We start from the raw sequence: 16,843 nt of genomic DNA, 5'->3' as shown, positions 1-16,843 counted from the left end.
GACCTGAAGTGGGAGACACACATTGACTCCATTGTGAAAAAGGCCCAGCAGAGGTTGTACTTCCTTCGCCAGTTGAGGAAATTCAACCTGCCACAGGTGCTGCTGATACAGTTCTACTCAGCAGTCACTGAGTCTGTCCTCTGCACTTCAATAACTGTCTGGTTTGGTTCAGCTACAAAATCAGATTTCAGAAGACTACAAAGGACAGTTCGGACTGCTGAGAGGATTATTGGTTGCCCCCTACCCTCCCTTCAAGAACTATACACTTCCAGAGTCAGGAAAAGGGCTGTAAAAATCACTCTGGACCCCACCCACCCTGCCCACTACATTTTTGAACTGTTGCCTTCTGGCCGATGCTTCAGAGCTCTGAGCACCAGAACCATCAGGCACAGGAACAGTTTTTTCCCTCAGGCTATCCATCTCATGAACAGTTAAATTGCCCCACTGAGCAATAACTATGTGCAATACACAGTTTAGTCTTTCTTATATTTATCCAACACATCCAACCTCTTCTGCCATTACATTCCTCTGAAAAAAAAAAACTGTACATAACAGATTGTATTAGATTTGCACTACCCATGTGTATGTGTGTATGTGTATAATTAGTTTTTATTTATTATTATTATTATCTATGTCTTGCTGCTGTTTTTGTATTGTTTTTGTATTGTTGTACACTGGAAGCTCCTGTCACCAAGACAAATTCCTTGTATGTGTAAGCATACTTGGCAATAAACTCATTCTGATTCTGATTCTGAAAAAATTTCTTCGTTTGTGTTCCACGGAGGAAAGAAAGTCAAACGAGTCTGAGACGACATAAGGGTGAGTAAATGATTAGAGAATTATAATTTGTGGTTGAACTATTACTTTAAATACCAAAGCTTTGTTGAGGACATCTCTGACATGCTATTACCAAAAAAAAAAATATTTAGATTTGTCCCTCATTGTTTGCTCAAGGGAGAAAATGGTTAGGGTAGCCTAATAGGAATTTAACTATTAAATACATATTAAATATCTAGAAGAGTGACTTAGACCAGCATTTCAATAAATAAATAAATAAAAATACAATATATATATATATATATATATATATATATATATATATATATATATATATATATATATATATATATATATATATATATAGATGAAGATGAAGAATCATCAAAATCCATGACACAATAATAATAAATAAAAAATATATTTAACCTAACCTGTTTTATTCTATGCATTGTTATGTAATGCTTAAAAACAATCTTCCACTGGATAGTTGTAATGAATTAATATTAATAATTACAATGAAGGCTAATGTGTGAAAAAATATATATAACTTTGACTAGGCTATATGCCTTTTTAAATGTCATACGATAACATTTTAACTTTTAATTTTGTAGTAAAAAATAAATGGAAAGGTCCTGTCAAAATGTCAGAAAATTCAGAAGTTGTATCGTGACTTTCGTGTGTACTGTAGGAGAGAGAGGGGAGGAAGCGTGTACGCGCACATACGGGAACTCTAGTCTTCCTCTCCGGCGCAGTTGCAGTTCACGTGCGCTTGTCCTTTCTTGCTTGCGCGGCTCGAAGTCACAGCGCGTATGGACAGGCAGAGTCAATAAAACAGACACGTCTATCTCAAAATCGCCTGCTAGCAAGCCACAACAATGCCAGCCTATTTCCAGAGGCCAGAGAATGCTCTTAAACGAGCAAACGGTGAGTGAATATTGAACTGTAGTTTTGTTTCTAGCTGCTAGCTTGACATGACGCGTGGTGGAGTAGCCATGTTCCTCACAGGCGCCCGTGCAGGCCTGTGTGCTCTTTATGATGCAGCACTTCGAATCTCCTTTGTTCTTGTACCAGATATGCTTGTCATTTGTTCTCACAACGAGCGAATCGTTAAATGAGATATAATTAGAAATCAAGTGTGAGATTTGTTAATGCTATCAACCGTGTTAGCAAGCTACTGTATACCTCTTTATTCCGTTAGCTTAGCAATGACAACTTGTGGCATCGTAGATTGAGGATTTATCGATAATCTCCGCTGAAAATATGACTACACCAGTCTTCATCTGACTCATTTATGGAAACAAATCCGATGCCATTCAGACAACAAAATGCAAAGAATGTGCTCATTCGAATGGTGGTAATACAGACCTGTCACCAGGTTTAGCGTACTGAGTGACACTTTTCTTTGCTAACCTAATTTTATGTGACGTTGGAAGTGCCATTTTAGGGATATGTGCTACGTAAGTTATGCTACGTTAAAGGCAGCAGCAAGATTATAGAACATGAAACGCATAATTTTACTGATTTATTCCCAGTTGTTTGCAGCATATGTCATATTAGACATACATTAATAAATTCCTATACAGGTCATGACAGGTTTTTTGTTTCTGTTTCAGAGTTTCTTGAAGTTGGTAAAAAGCAGCCAGCTTTGGATGTGCTCTACGATGTCATCAAGAGCAAAAAGCACAGAACATGGCAGAAGATCCACGAGCCAATTATGCTCAAGTACCTGGAGCTCTGCGTGGACCTTCGCAAGAGCCACTTGGCAAAGGAGGGATTGTATCAGTACAAGAACATATGTCAACAGGTTTGCCCCTATATTATTTTTACCCACAGTCTAATGTCAAAAACTTCAGGTTACCCGTGGATCCTTAAAAAGTCTTAAATATGTTAAACGATTCAACAAGTCTTAATTAATGTTTAAAGAGGTCTTAAATTTGGGGGCAGAAAGACAGTATGCGTGATATGAACTAATGTGATTATCAAACTTCAAAAGAATACGATTTAATTAAATAAATACATGCGCTGCATCCTTCAGAGTGAAAATGTGACACTAACTTGGACATCTGGGAGGTACACAATTAGCGATATACACATTTCTGTATGGAAACGGCTTAAGGGCAGATTTCTTTTGCGATAAAACAAAACTTATGACACCATCACGCACACCATTTTTATCGATAAAAGTCCATTTGAATGGAGACAGGCAGAAGACAGCAAATTTCGCAAACATTATTTTACACATTTTCACTTTGTTGATAACAGTGTGAAAAGTGGATGGAAACTAGAGTACTGTGGTATTTTCTTCAAGCACACGGGGGCTTGTCAGTTTTTCCAGCTGCTGCAGAGCAGTTCACAATCATTAGGACATATCGGAAATATAGACTGACCGATACTGATTTTAGAGAGGGAAAATTCACAGATTACTGATATATTTAATTTTTGAGCTGGAATGAAAACAGACCTTTTCTATGTGGATTGTGCACCCATTGTGCACCGATTTTGCACCGATATGACCATGCAAAGGTACTCAGAAGGCTGCTTTCTTAAATATTTTTATCAAAGAACATTTGTCATTATTATTATAAGTTGTCAACAAATTCTAGAATGAAACACGGAGAAAATAAAGAATAAATAAAAATACAATAAATAGATAAATAAACATCAGTACTGTATGTTTAGTATCAGTCAAATGCTGACCATTAAAATAAAGAATAAATAAAACACCGCTTAACACCACAGCGCTTAACTCCACACCGTCAGCAGAACCACCGTCAGGTCAGCTCTGTAAACAATGGAGTCGGAGTGCATTCTACTGGACAAACTACATTATGACATCAATTCTAAGGCATTGTTTTCTGCATTATATGATCTGAAAAAAAGTTTTCATATCTGCGCATATTGGTAAACATATGCGCCGATGCCGATACCGATATATCGGTGAAAGGCTAATATCGGCCGACTGATAAATTGGTTGGGCACTAATTGGACATTTATGTCAAGCGATCACCAATGATCAACTGTTGATGAAATATGACAATGCTTACTTTTAATTGTTTATGTTGTAATATGTTGTTGATTATTGCAGGAGTGCACATTTTATTTCCCTTATCTGAATGAGCAGCTAGAAACAGGGAGGCGCATAGATTTCAAAATAAGAGTCCCTGGTGTATTTTATCCTTTAAAGATAAGTGTTCCACGCTATCTATCAAATTTTTTCCCTCCCTGGTTATTAGTATTTTGGTTGCACCATAAGCTGCATATGGAATTTAATTCAATTGGGACTATGGATGTGCGCTAAACAGTCAGGACATTGTTGAAAATAATTAACAGGTAGACTAAGCCAAATCTATGAGAGAGAAAAAAATGCACTGAAATATTTCACAACGTGCAGTCTTGTATTAGCAATTGATCTAATATGACAGCTGTTCTGTAAAGAACATTAACCAATAACAGTTACGATGTAAAAAAAAAAAAAACAAACAAAAAAAGTAGCTATAGGATAGAAAAACAAATAGGCCTGTGATGTAGCCTAAAATAAATCTAATGTATTCTAAACATGAAGTGCACACAGAATAAAAGATAGTTTAACCTGCTAAGCAGTCGGCACCTCGTTGAAAATAGCCTTCTTAATCAGCAGATTAAAAAAATTGCATACCTAGCCTAAAACAGTAATTTTCTAGGCTACTTACTCAAAATAATTAATTTTTGGATGAGCAAAATTAACACGTCGACATGGTCCGGTGAAAGATGGGACTTGACTCACCTGAGGCATCTATCCTGCGCTTGAAAAAGCCTGTTCAGCGGAAAAATAATGTACAAGCATGCACAGATTTAAAGAAGACTCAAATGTGAAAACATCCATAGGGACATTCAAACATTTGGAAAGCCGATTCCCGCACCACCGAAGTGATTTCATAACTACTTTGCTGAGTTTTGCTTGTCTAGCGAGAGGACATTTTCCTGCGCGCGTCACGAGTGAGAGGGGGAAGAAGCACACGCAGACGGAGTTGAAATTAAACTCTATCTGCTCCAGAAATCCTCTTTTTTTTTTTTTTAAATAATATTTGTATTATTAATTCTATTTAAAATGTGTAACATTAATATGACAGTAATTTAAGCGCAGCCTCTGTAAAAATATAAAGCCAAATGTAAATGTGTAAAAATGTTGAACAGTTTAATGGGGGGAAATATTAACCGACTAGTCATTCCAGTGTCAACTAGCAGCATCAGAACCATTTAGTCGACTAGTCTGGCACATCCCTAATTGGGACACTTGGGAGATGAACAGCTGCTGAGAGAGTGACAGTAAATTTGGCATCTTCTCCCATCTTAATTCACCGCTCTCTATTTTTTTCCTCTTCTGGAAAGTCTTTCATATGTAACAGTGGACTTTTTCTTTTGCTCTTGGAGCAAATGGGTAAGTGAAAATAATATTTGTTGCGATCTCCCATTCACTGCTGTCGAAGTTTACCCTGCAAACGTTTACTTCCATGTTCCAAAACCCAGAGTGTGAAAAAAGTCTATTGGCAGATTAATTGCCTTTCTTTCAACACATCATTGTATCAGCATAATCCAATATTGGACGACCTCTAAATTGTATTTATTTTAATGTGATATATTTGTGGAAGCATGTGTACTAATGTGAAAACATGAGTATTTTAAAAATTTTAGATTGTGATTTTAGTGGGTTTGTTTTGGTATGGGGATACAGTATTAATTTTATCTGTTCAGGTTTTGAAAAGGTTTAAAGAAGTCTTAAATTTTATTTTAAAAACTCTGCAGCCATGAACTTTTATAGTTCTAGAATGTGGGTCAGTTTGCTTTTGCGTTCTATTTATACATTCTCTGCAATCATGATGGTTTTCCTGTGAAATTTTTTATTGTAGAACTCAATTTTCTTTCTTAATCAAGACAGCTATCAATTAACTGACTGACTTTTCTCCTGTCCTTCAGGTAAATATCAAATCTCTGGAAGATGTGGTCCGTGCTTACCTGAAACTTGCGGAAGAGAAGACTGAGACGGCTAAAGAGGAGTCTCAGCAGATGGTTCTGGATATTGAGGATCTGGACAACATTCAGACTCCAGAAAGGTACCGGACCCAGGATGACTAAATAGTTGCAGAGCTCATAATCCTCCCTAGTAAAGTCTAGAATGTCCTTTCTAAAAGAGGCTTTTATAATAGGCATGTATTTATTGTGGCTAGTTGGACTCTTTCTCTGTACAATGAAATGTTAAGAAGATTCAGAATTACAGACATACATTTATGTTCACTTTTGTTTTATTAATTAGAAATCTGCCAACATCCAGCCTCAAAAGCAAATTATGAAGTGAATGATTCTATCCAGGTGATTATATTCCATATTTGATAAAAGATCTGAAGCACTGAATGTTTTTTTTCTGTTTCTTAGTGTTCTGTTGAGTGCAGTCAGCGGTGAAGACACCCAAGACCGCACTGACAGACTTCTTCTCACGCCTTGGGTCAAGTTTCTGTGGGAGTCGTACCGCCAATGCCTGGACCTGCTAAGGAATAACTCCAAAGTAGAGCGCCTTTACCATGACATTGCTCAACAAGGTCTGTATAGACTCCATGTAATGCAAGAAACATCTGCTTCAGGGAGTTTTAGCAAGGAAAGTCATATGATACGGATAAGGGTTTATATAGAGTTATAAAAAAAATTTTCCTATTAAGGTAGTACAGATCAGCAAAGGGTTGAAATGTAAAATGTATATTGCTATGCTTTTAGCACTTGTAAGTAGGGCTGGGCAATAAAACAATATCACTCTTTATTGAAAAAATATATTTTTGATATAGATGATAAACTTTTGAGTAATGTTCTATATTTAGCCTATGTTCTATATCTAGACGATCGGATCAGGTAAGTCTCGCTAAAACGCAAGCATTTTGTCACAGTCATGAAATCACACTGTTAGGAAGTATTAGCAGGCAGCCCTGCTGTCATGGAAACCACCAATGAGGCTAGGTGGCCAGTTGCTAGCAGCAATCTATCTGGCTAATTTAACATACTGAACAAGACAACACTGACAATGCAATACAGCTATCGACTGAACACAACAACTCCGACATTAACACCATTGCTGTTTATTTATGCTTCATTTAGTTAAATGTCTTTTCATGATCCAATGCGCTGTCACAGGAAAGAAAGTATTTCTTCTTGTGATGTTTATTGGCATTGGCAATCCATCTTATGGTGCAGTACTGCCACCAGTGTTGGGGGTAACGCGATAAAAGTAACGCATGTTATGTAATCAGATTACTTTTTGAGTAACGAGTAATGCAATATTTTTTATTTTAGACCATAATAAAAGAGTTACTTTTTAAATAAAGTACTGCGTTGATTTTGTACACCTCTACTGTCCCTGTATTGCGAGAAATCAGGAGTAAAAGTGTGCAAACTTCAGGGAGGAGACGTAGTGCATGATTGGTATTGTTGTTATATAGTGTGTGAGGCCAGAGACTATTTAGCAGAGCGAGACGAGTCTCTTCTGTTTAAATGAATGGGAGAAATTGGAATGCCCAACCAAGAAGCTCTAACATCCAACAGTCAATGGGTGTAGAAAGGAAGTCCCGCCTTGCAGGTAAAAGAGCCAGTCACCTTTTAGATACAGACATCGCCTGTCAATCAACTCGCTAACTCGCATGCGCATTTCGAGATTTAGAGTTATATGAGGTCAACATTCGGTTGTGAAACGCGATTGATTCATGTGTTAATACACACTGCATTAAAAAGTCAGTTAACGCGTTTAGGCAGAGGGATTATAAGACTAGTCTTCCACTGGCCACGACATGATACACAGGGTGAAATACACGCTCAATTCAAACTGCTCCGTATTACAGCTCCCTGTAACTGGGAGAAAGGGACGAGAAAAGCTGACTCTGGATCTGTGGCTCCGAGCAACGTTCTATATCGACAAGTAGTTTTCATGAAACAAACCGTTAATGTGACATTTTGGTTGTATTAAAAATAATACCATTCAGGTTGTATCAACATGCACCGTTGAAGTTGTGGCGTCTGTACGCAACGTGGATCAACTCGAAACAAGCATGCACTGAGATGACTTAAGTGAAAAACATTTATTTATTCATCAGACTTATTCCTTGAACATATTAGACTGGCATTCCCCACTGAATTTTATCCTGACTTCCGAAAAACATCTCAAGTAGACTCTGCACTGCATATGATGACATATATGATGCAGGTTCAAGTATTGGACTTTGCTGCTTTAGGTAAGACAGTGGTTATTATTAATTATTCATATTGGCTGCCATGTTGATGGAAAAACAAATCATGCATATTCATGATATAGATTTGTTATTATAAATATGACATGAAGACCTACTTTCTAAATATCTGTTTGCTTACTATGTTGTTTTGACAAGCGTTGTACAGTAGCTAGCATGACCTTTAATGTCTCTTGTATGCAATGCATGGCTTATTTGTATGGAGTGCATAGCATAGCAGAAGATAGAGTGGTTGTGAGAAAAAGTAATGCAAAAGGTAATGCTTTACTTTCCATAAAAAGGGTTAGGGTTATAACTTTTTAATTAAGTTATAATATTCTAACGAGCTACTTTTAAAAGTAACGTTACCCAACACTGACCGCCACCTACTAAGCTGTAGTGTGGAGTCAAACGTCAGCAGAAGGTGATGAAATTGGTGAAATGTAATCAAAAAGAGGTCGCACAGACAAAGAGGTCGTGATAAATATCAATATCGAACAATATGAAAAATATATTGTGATATTTTTTTGGCCATATCGCCCAGCCCTAATTTTAAGTATTATATATTGTAATTAAATGAGATTGTACCTAAATTTTCATTTCTTTTATTGTCCACAAGCTCAAATTTCCATTTTCTCTCACAGCGTTTAAGTTTTGCCTGCAGTACACCCGTAAAGCAGAGTTCCGTAAGCTGTGTGACAACCTGCGAATGCATCTGGGGCAGATCCAGCGACATCACAACCAGAGCACTGCCATCAACCTGAACAATCCTGAGAGCCAGTCCATGCATCTCGAGACACGCCTGGTCCAGTTGGACAGCGCTATTAGCATGGAGCTGTGGCAGGTCTGTGTGTTCAATGCAAGGCACTCAGCATAGAATGTTGTTTAGAATAGTGGTGCACCGATCAGGAAATTTGAGGCCGATACGATCTTACTAAGAACACTAAGATCGGCCGATGCCGATTTTTTTTTCTTAAAGTGCCCTTTGCCACACTTTTGCAAGTTATGTGCTGCAGTTATGTTTATGCCCCACACAGTAAAATTACGGTAACAACAAAAATGTTCCATTTGTTAACATTATTTAACAGCATTGCTTAACTAATGAACTTAATGTTAGTTACAATGTATACTAATATATTTTTAAAATCAAAAGTTGTATTAGTTAATGCACATTAATGCACTATGAACTAACAATGAGCCATTGTAGTTTTATTTACTAACATTATGATTAATAAATGCTGTAAAATATATTGTTCATTGTTTGTTCATGATACCTAATGCATTAACTAATGTTAATGAATGGACCTTTTTTTAAAGTTACCAAAATTACATTAAAATTACATTAATTGTGAATTGCTAACATTTATTTGTTTTGAAACAGTTATGAATAGTTCTGTTGTCAATATCAAAAGGTCTTTGTGACATACTGGCAACCAAAAACCATGAGAGCATCACACACAGCAGAGATACTTTCAAAAATAAGACAAATATATCCATTTCCAGCACTAAATCTGCTCCAGTGAGAAATCATTAATATCTACGTTTTGTTTACTGTCTTCACTAGTCACTAATTATTAAGCAAATGCGTAAGGACGCGGTGCCGTTAATGAAGGTTAAATGTTACATCTGTTATTAGTGGTATTGTGACCAACATTAATCTGATTTAAATTGGGATCCTCACAGAATAGCACTGGGATGAGTGACTGATGAGATATTGTGAGCACCTGGAGAGCCACATGTTTGATTGAAGAGAGTGAAGCTGAAAGTGCTCATTATCGCTCAACACAACATCTGAACATCACATGTACTCAGATTTGTATTCACATGTTTATTTGTTGTTCAATTCCTTTTTATACCCATTAGCAGCCTCTTTATCCTCTTCCTGCTCACTGTGCAATGAGTCAGAATTACTACCGTAATGACTCTAGAAAATGGGCTACTTAATATTCATACACATGTAATTCGTACACATTTTTAAAAACAAAACGGCATATTCACGTGAATTGCATCATGTCTGAAAGTTTAAATTCGTGAACCCTTAGAATTGCCAACAACTCGCCTGCCAAAGGCCACTCTGTCATGCTCCAAGGGCTGAGAAGGCGCTCATTCATTAGAGTAGCAGTGTATGTGTGATTCCCTGCACGCTGCAAAAATGATCGGCCCTGATTCTAGGCGCGATCGGCTGATCGCTGATCACAGATTTAAGACTAATATCGTCCGACTTCGATCGGTGGCCAATCGATTGGTGCACCTCTAGTTTAGAATGTTATGTTCAGATTTATTTATATTTAGTTCAGACTCCATTTATTATTATATATGGCCCTATGGGTTCCACGATATGGAAAACACGGTTGGAATTGCAGAATCCAGTCATAAAAACGAAATCAACTATAAAATGCGACGGATGATAAAAGTCACGGATTTTGACATATTTGGTAAAAATTTTATAAATGCACAATCAAATTAAAATCATGATATGAACTAGTGTGATGATTAAAGCACAAAAGGCTGAGATTTAATAAACAAATTCATGGTCTACATGCGTTTCCACAGTAAGTGAATGTGAGAAGTCACTGCTTGTACACTAACCGCATAATTAATATCACATGCGCTCTGTGTGTGTAAATGACAAAAAGCAGAGCACTTTATTCACTCTGAGGTGCAGCACATGCAGACTATATATTTATATATTTAAATCCTCACCTTTTGCAGTTTAATAAGCACATTAGCCCATGTAGCAAACTGCTTATCTGGAGGTGAGAATTGAAGTCAATAACATCCAAAATAAACTAGATGCATGAAATTGAAATAAAAAAAGAAAAAGCGGCAAATATATTACATTTGTATAGTAAAATGTAATTTTCAATATAGTAGTAGTAGTAAAAATGATATATCAATAATAATTAATTGTATTTAAGCAATATCTTACAAGCAGTAGTTTCATCATTGCTTTCATTAATACTGTGATGCTCTACTGTGCAGCACTGTATTTGACAAAAAAAAAAAAAAATATATATATATATATACACACACACACACACACACACACACATACAGTAGTTGAAGTCAGATGTGTACATACACCTTTGCCAAATACATTTAAACTCAGTTTTTCACAATTCCTGACATTTAATCGTAGAAAACATTGCCTGTCTTAGGTCATTTAGGATCACTATATTTTAAGAATATGAAATGTCAGAATAATAGTAGAGAGAATTATTTATTTCAGCTTTTATTTCTTTCATCACATTCCCAGTAGAAATGTGTTCAAAATATCGATTCGGCGATATATCGTCATGTGCTCCTTGCCGATGCGTGTATCGATTCAGCTGTGCCCATATCGATACTGCAGCAAACTGCAAGTTTGAGTGCAGCCTATCACGTGACGAAATGGCTTTCAATCACCTGAGCAGTAGTAGACCACCGCATTTAAATTAGATGAGACTCTTGCTACCACAGCCAAAACTTGAACCTGAAATATATGTGCATTTTGGCTTTCCCCCTGTACCCGGTAGTTGGGAGGAAGACGACACTTGCGCAATATCCAAATACTTCAAAACAAAAGTACTGCGTAGTGCGTAACACGATGAACCTCTATCTACCAGTACATATGCGCTTCTTTTACTCTCAAACAGGGTATGAAATAACCAGAAGACAGGTACTTTTTAAAAGGTAATTAAACTCATCTTCTCGCCGACCTGTACATTTCGGACCCGCACCTGTATTTAGTGCTGTCCACTGATCGGATCTCCCGTGATGGATGTTAATACCAAGTCTGAACAAGGTAATAGTGACATTTGACGAGATGCCGTTGTTTAGACACAAATACACGTGTATGAAGGAAAACAGTTGATTTTATTTTGATGAAAAGATGAAGGGAAAGTGCCCGGTGGGCACATCTAATTCGCTTTTTGTAGAGGCATGCTGCTGCACGAGCACAGCACGAGCACTCATCACAACGCATAAAAGAATATGCAAACAGTTGATTTTAGGTCATCTTAAAAGGTTCAGAGTTGTGAATAGCCTATACTGTACAGTAAGTGAATGGATGTAGAAAAAGATATGCAGTGGAGACATCATGGATATCAAATGTGAGGGTGAGTTAGACAAACTATATAAAGAAATTAAAATTGCAGGCTAATGTCTTTTTACTTGATCTAGCACAGCATATTTTGCACTGCCATCTGTGACTCTGTGTATTTATGAATGTGGTCTACAAAAAGGGTAATAAAATGAGTTCTATTAAAGTTACTAATTACAATTTCCTGTAATGATTATTATACAACTCTTCATTTGAATACAAGAACAGTGTGTAGTTGTGTTTGACTTGTGTTAAATTGTTTAAGCCTAGAGGCCTTGACTCACCTGTTGCACACTTTAAAACAGGATTTTATTTTAAACCAGAATATTTTAATCTATTGTAAGGGAAGGGTAACACGAAACACTTTGAAAGAAGAAAGGGCCAATTCATTTACTTTTCTGTAACATTATTATTTATTTTGCTCTTACCTTTTATGGGCCTTTTGTGTTTTGGTTGGAGCAAAATGAAAGTTTACTATAAACAAATGTTTTAACACAGAAGTACGCTCAGGAGAAATTCAGTTCAGTTCATATCGTGACCTCTGTATTGTGATGCTTATCGTATCGTGACTTTGTTGGTGATACACAGCTCTAATTCCCAGTGGGTCAGAAGTTTATACATGCTAGCATTGCCTTTAAATTGTTTAACTTGGGTCATACATTTTTGGTAGCCTTCCACAAGCTTCTCACAATAAGTTGCTGGAATTTTGGCCCATTCCTCCAGACAGAACTGGTGTAACTGAGTCAGGTTTGTAGGCCTCTTTGCTTGCACATGCTTTTTCAGTTTTACCTGCAAATTTTCTATCGTATTGAGGTCAGGGCTTTGTGATGGCCACTCCAATACCTTGACTTTGTTGTCCTTAAGCCACCCCCATGCTTCATGGTTGGGATGGTGTTCTTTGGCTTGCAAACCGCACCCTTTTTCCTCCAAACAAAACGATGGTCATAATGGCCAAACAGTTCAATTTTGGTTTCATCAGACCAGATGACATTTCTCCACATGATCTTTGTCCACATGTGCACTTGCAAACTGTAGTCTGGGTTTTTTATGGTTAAAGGTACATTTATTCTTAAAGGCACAGTTAAACTTCTGACCCACTGGAATTGTGATTAATTAAAAGTCAATTAAAAGTGAAACAAACTGTCTGTAAACAGTTGTTGGAAAAATTACTCCGTGCTCAAAGTAGATGTCATAAACGACTTGCCAAAACTATAGTTTGCTAATATGAAATCTGTGGAGTGTGTGTTTGTGTGTGTGTTTATATACACACACACACACACACACAGTATACACCGATCGGCCGCAACATTAAAATCACCTGCCTAATATTGTGTAGGTCCCCCTCGTGGTGCCAAAACAGCGCCAACCCGCATCTGAGAATAGCATTCTGAGATGATGTTCTTCTCACTAGGCCTGTCACAATAATTACGTTATCGACTTATCGTACGATATATGGACATGACCTCGATAATTTTTGCTGACCTCGACATTGCCCATTGTGTTTACATGCGTGTTTGTTTACGCAAGAATGAATATCACCAACATTTTAGCCAGTCGCGCTGCGTCTGTGCTCTCGTCTGCTCTTTTATTTCTTTCTTTTTTTTTTCTTTTTTTTTGGAGGTCAGGCTCAGGCAGCTCCTCCACACACAAACACAGAGCGGACAGCGACAGGTGAAAATGACATGTTACTCGAGGCTAATAGGTGTTTTAATACAGGGCTTGACATTAATGCTTGTCCAGTACAAGTGGAAATTCTGAAGAGAATTTACTTGCCCGACCGGACAAGTAGCCTGATTAAAATCTCAATAACGAATGTTAGCTCAATAGAGCGGGATAGCGGGGATTGAGTATAATTTTAATCATTCCCACGTTTCACTTTCAAAATGCAGGGAATTCCCTCTATCGTGTCGCCCTCTCGCCTTCACTCATGGTGCAGCGTTCAGCAGCTTGTGAGTGAGAGCATTGCTCCTGTTTATAATCAACAAAGCTGTCTTCATTGCAAGTGCGCAACTTTGGAGAAATCTAATTCTGTCTCGAAACACCGTGGCGCTCCCTCATTCAGCAAGAAATTGCAAAAATGCTTTGTGTAATAATACCATCTGTAGAGTGAAGAGAAACGCTTAAAACAGACTTAAGCGCCCGTTACATCTCTCATCTTTCTAGAGCTCCATCTAATGTATCCGAGGTATTATCTCTGCCCTGTGAATCAGTCAGTTTTAACAAAAAGTTTACAACAATATACATTATAATAATATTAACGCTATAACAACAATAAATTACACACAATGAAAATATTATCTATCTTTAATATGCAAATCTATTTTGAATATACAACATAACTGATTTAACAGCAAGGTTCTCTCAGGATTTTATCTGTTAATATTTTCAAAGCATTTTGTCAATATTAAACAGCCGTTTTTAATGCAACTGGTGAGAATTGACTCACATTACCCAAAAATGAAAATTGGGTAACACTTTTCCAAAAGGTTCCTTTTGTTAACATTAGTTAACTACATCAGTTAACTAATAATAAACACCACTTTTATGTAATTTATTAATCATGGTTAATGTTAATTCCAACATACATTAATACATTTTCATACATTAAAATAAAAAGTTTTATTTTAGCCCTCAGGCTTGAGGGTTAGTAATGACTATTTCTGCACTGTGTTCGTAATCCCTATCAGGTGTAAATGATGATGATGGAGGCTTTTCTTTATTTACGTCCTTTTTGTTTTCGTCTCCGGACAAGTAAATGTTTTACTCGGACAAGCGAATGACCAATTTACTTGTCCAAAGGACAAGCATATGACAATGCTTAATGTCGAGCCCTGTAATAGGTGTTTTCCCGACGAATGCATAATTCCAGCCAGAAAGTTTGGAAGAATAAGTCAAAACGGACTTGGATTCAAAGCCGCATTCCACAGCTCCGGTGTGGGAACATTTTAGCTTTTTAAGCCAAATGAGAGAGGAGAGTCCATTAATGTGAACGAGCCGGTATGCCGACTTTGTTTAAAAACAGTGGCAACGAAAAGTGGCACTACATCTAACCTGAAAGCTCATCTAAAACATAACCATACCATCCAGTTTTCCGAGCTGGGAACAAAAACAGCAGTTGGAGATGGAGAGGGGACTTCCCGATTTAATGGTTTTTTTATTTTTTATTTATTTATTTTTTTTTTTACATTCCAGTTCCAATGTCTGAATATTCTTAAGAATTAAAAGTTCATTGCTCTTTGAAAGGGTGTACTTGCATTATTATGCTGTTATATTATCGTTATATCAGTGGCATAAAATGGTCTTAAAATGACAATAATATCGTTTATCACAATTATTTCTGGGACAATATATCGTCCAACAAAAGTAGTTATTGTGACAGGACTAGTCAGTTGTTCAGAGCGGTTACCGTAGACTTTGTCAAACCAGTTCGAACCAGTCTGGCCATTATATGTTGACCTCTCTCATCAACAAGGCATTTCCATCCACAGAACTGCCACTGTTTTTTGTTTTTGGCACCATTCTGAGTAAATTCTAGAGACTGTTGTGTGTAAAAATCCCAGGAGATCAGCAGTTACAGAAATACTCAAACCGGCCCATCTGGCATCAAGAATCATCCATGCGATTATCTAATCAGCCAATTGTGTGGCAGCAGTGCTTAAAATCATGCAGATATGGGCCAGGAGCCTCAGTTCATGTTCACATCAACCATCAGAAAGGGGAAAAAAATTTGATGTCAGTGATTTGACATCAAATGATGTCTGGCATGATTGTTGGTGCTATATGGGCTGGTTTGAGTATTTCTGTAACTGCTGATCTTCTGGGATTTTCACACAGTGAAATGGTGCTAAAGCACTTCATTTGATAAAAATAAGACAGTGTATAATTAGACAGTTGTTGTTTTTTTTTATTTGTATTTTTTTGATACAATGTAATTATACTTTAAAACCCGGAATTCAGAGAAATTAAAATGGAAAACGGAATTTGGGATAAAATGAAATGAAATTTTGAAAAAAATAAAACTGATTTCATAGGGCCTTTGTTCTGCTTTGTTCTTTGTTTGCATGAAATACACTCTTTTGCATTAAAATGATTGAGAGGTACTATATATATATATATATAGTACCTCTCAATCATTTTAATGCAAAAGAGTGTATTTCATGCAAACAAAGAACAAAGCAGTGTTAATTATGGAGAAGTATACATAAAAAAAATATATATATACCATTAGGTTGTACAGTTCTTTGACTTGTGTTTTTGCACTACATATTGCTTACTATGTGTTTATTGCAAGAGCTTTGACTTGCAAATTACACTGGTTACATATTTTGTAATCTACACAGGAAGCATTTAAAGCCGTTGAAGACATCCATGGATTGTTTGCCCTCTCAAAGAAGCCCCCTAAGCCCCAACTTATGGCGAACTACTATAATAAGGTGTCCACTGTATTCTGGAAGTCTGGCAATGCCTTATTCCATGCCTGTACCCTGCACAGACTCTATCACCTCTCCAGGGAAATGCGCAAGAATCTCACCCAGGACGAGATGCAGAGGTGAGCTTTAATTAAGAGAAATGATCATCTTAAAGGAGTTTGATTTTGTTTTGAATACATTGTGGAATCGTTTTGGTGTCATTTTACAGTAGGCTAGCCATCTCCTGAAATCATTAAACCTTTTAGACCTGGGAGGCCTGGGTTGCTCATCAAGTATTGATGCTGACTACCACCCCTGGAGTTGCGAGTTTG

At 37.0% G+C, this 16,843-nt stretch overlaps 1 protein-coding gene across 2 annotated transcripts in view; it reads left to right on the top strand.

Moving 5' to 3' along the window:
- The first annotated feature begins 1,522 nt into the window (after window positions 1-1,522).
- eif3s10 (eukaryotic translation initiation factor 3, subunit 10 (theta)) overlaps window positions 1,523-16,843 on the top strand; it is a 32,605-nt gene continuing 17,284 nt past the window's right edge. For both annotated transcript variants that reach the window (XM_051648607.1, XM_051648606.1), the window contains exons 1-6: window positions 1,523-1,704; window positions 2,394-2,584; window positions 5,734-5,870; window positions 6,190-6,353; window positions 8,666-8,865; window positions 16,443-16,651. In XM_051648607.1, the coding sequence (XP_051504567.1) occupies window positions 1,656-1,704; window positions 2,394-2,584; window positions 5,734-5,870; window positions 6,190-6,353; window positions 8,666-8,865; window positions 16,443-16,651 (950 nt within the window). In that variant the 5' untranslated portion in view covers window positions 1,523-1,655. The remainder of the gene's footprint in view (window positions 1,705-2,393; window positions 2,585-5,733; window positions 5,871-6,189; window positions 6,354-8,665; window positions 8,866-16,442; window positions 16,652-16,843) is intronic.

This window comes from Myxocyprinus asiaticus, chromosome 21, assembly GCF_019703515.2.
Source record: "Myxocyprinus asiaticus isolate MX2 ecotype Aquarium Trade chromosome 21, UBuf_Myxa_2, whole genome shotgun sequence".
Lineage (NCBI taxonomy): Eukaryota > Metazoa > Chordata > Actinopteri > Cypriniformes > Catostomidae > Myxocyprinus > Myxocyprinus asiaticus.
This window is presented reverse-complemented; position numbering and strand designations above follow the sequence as displayed.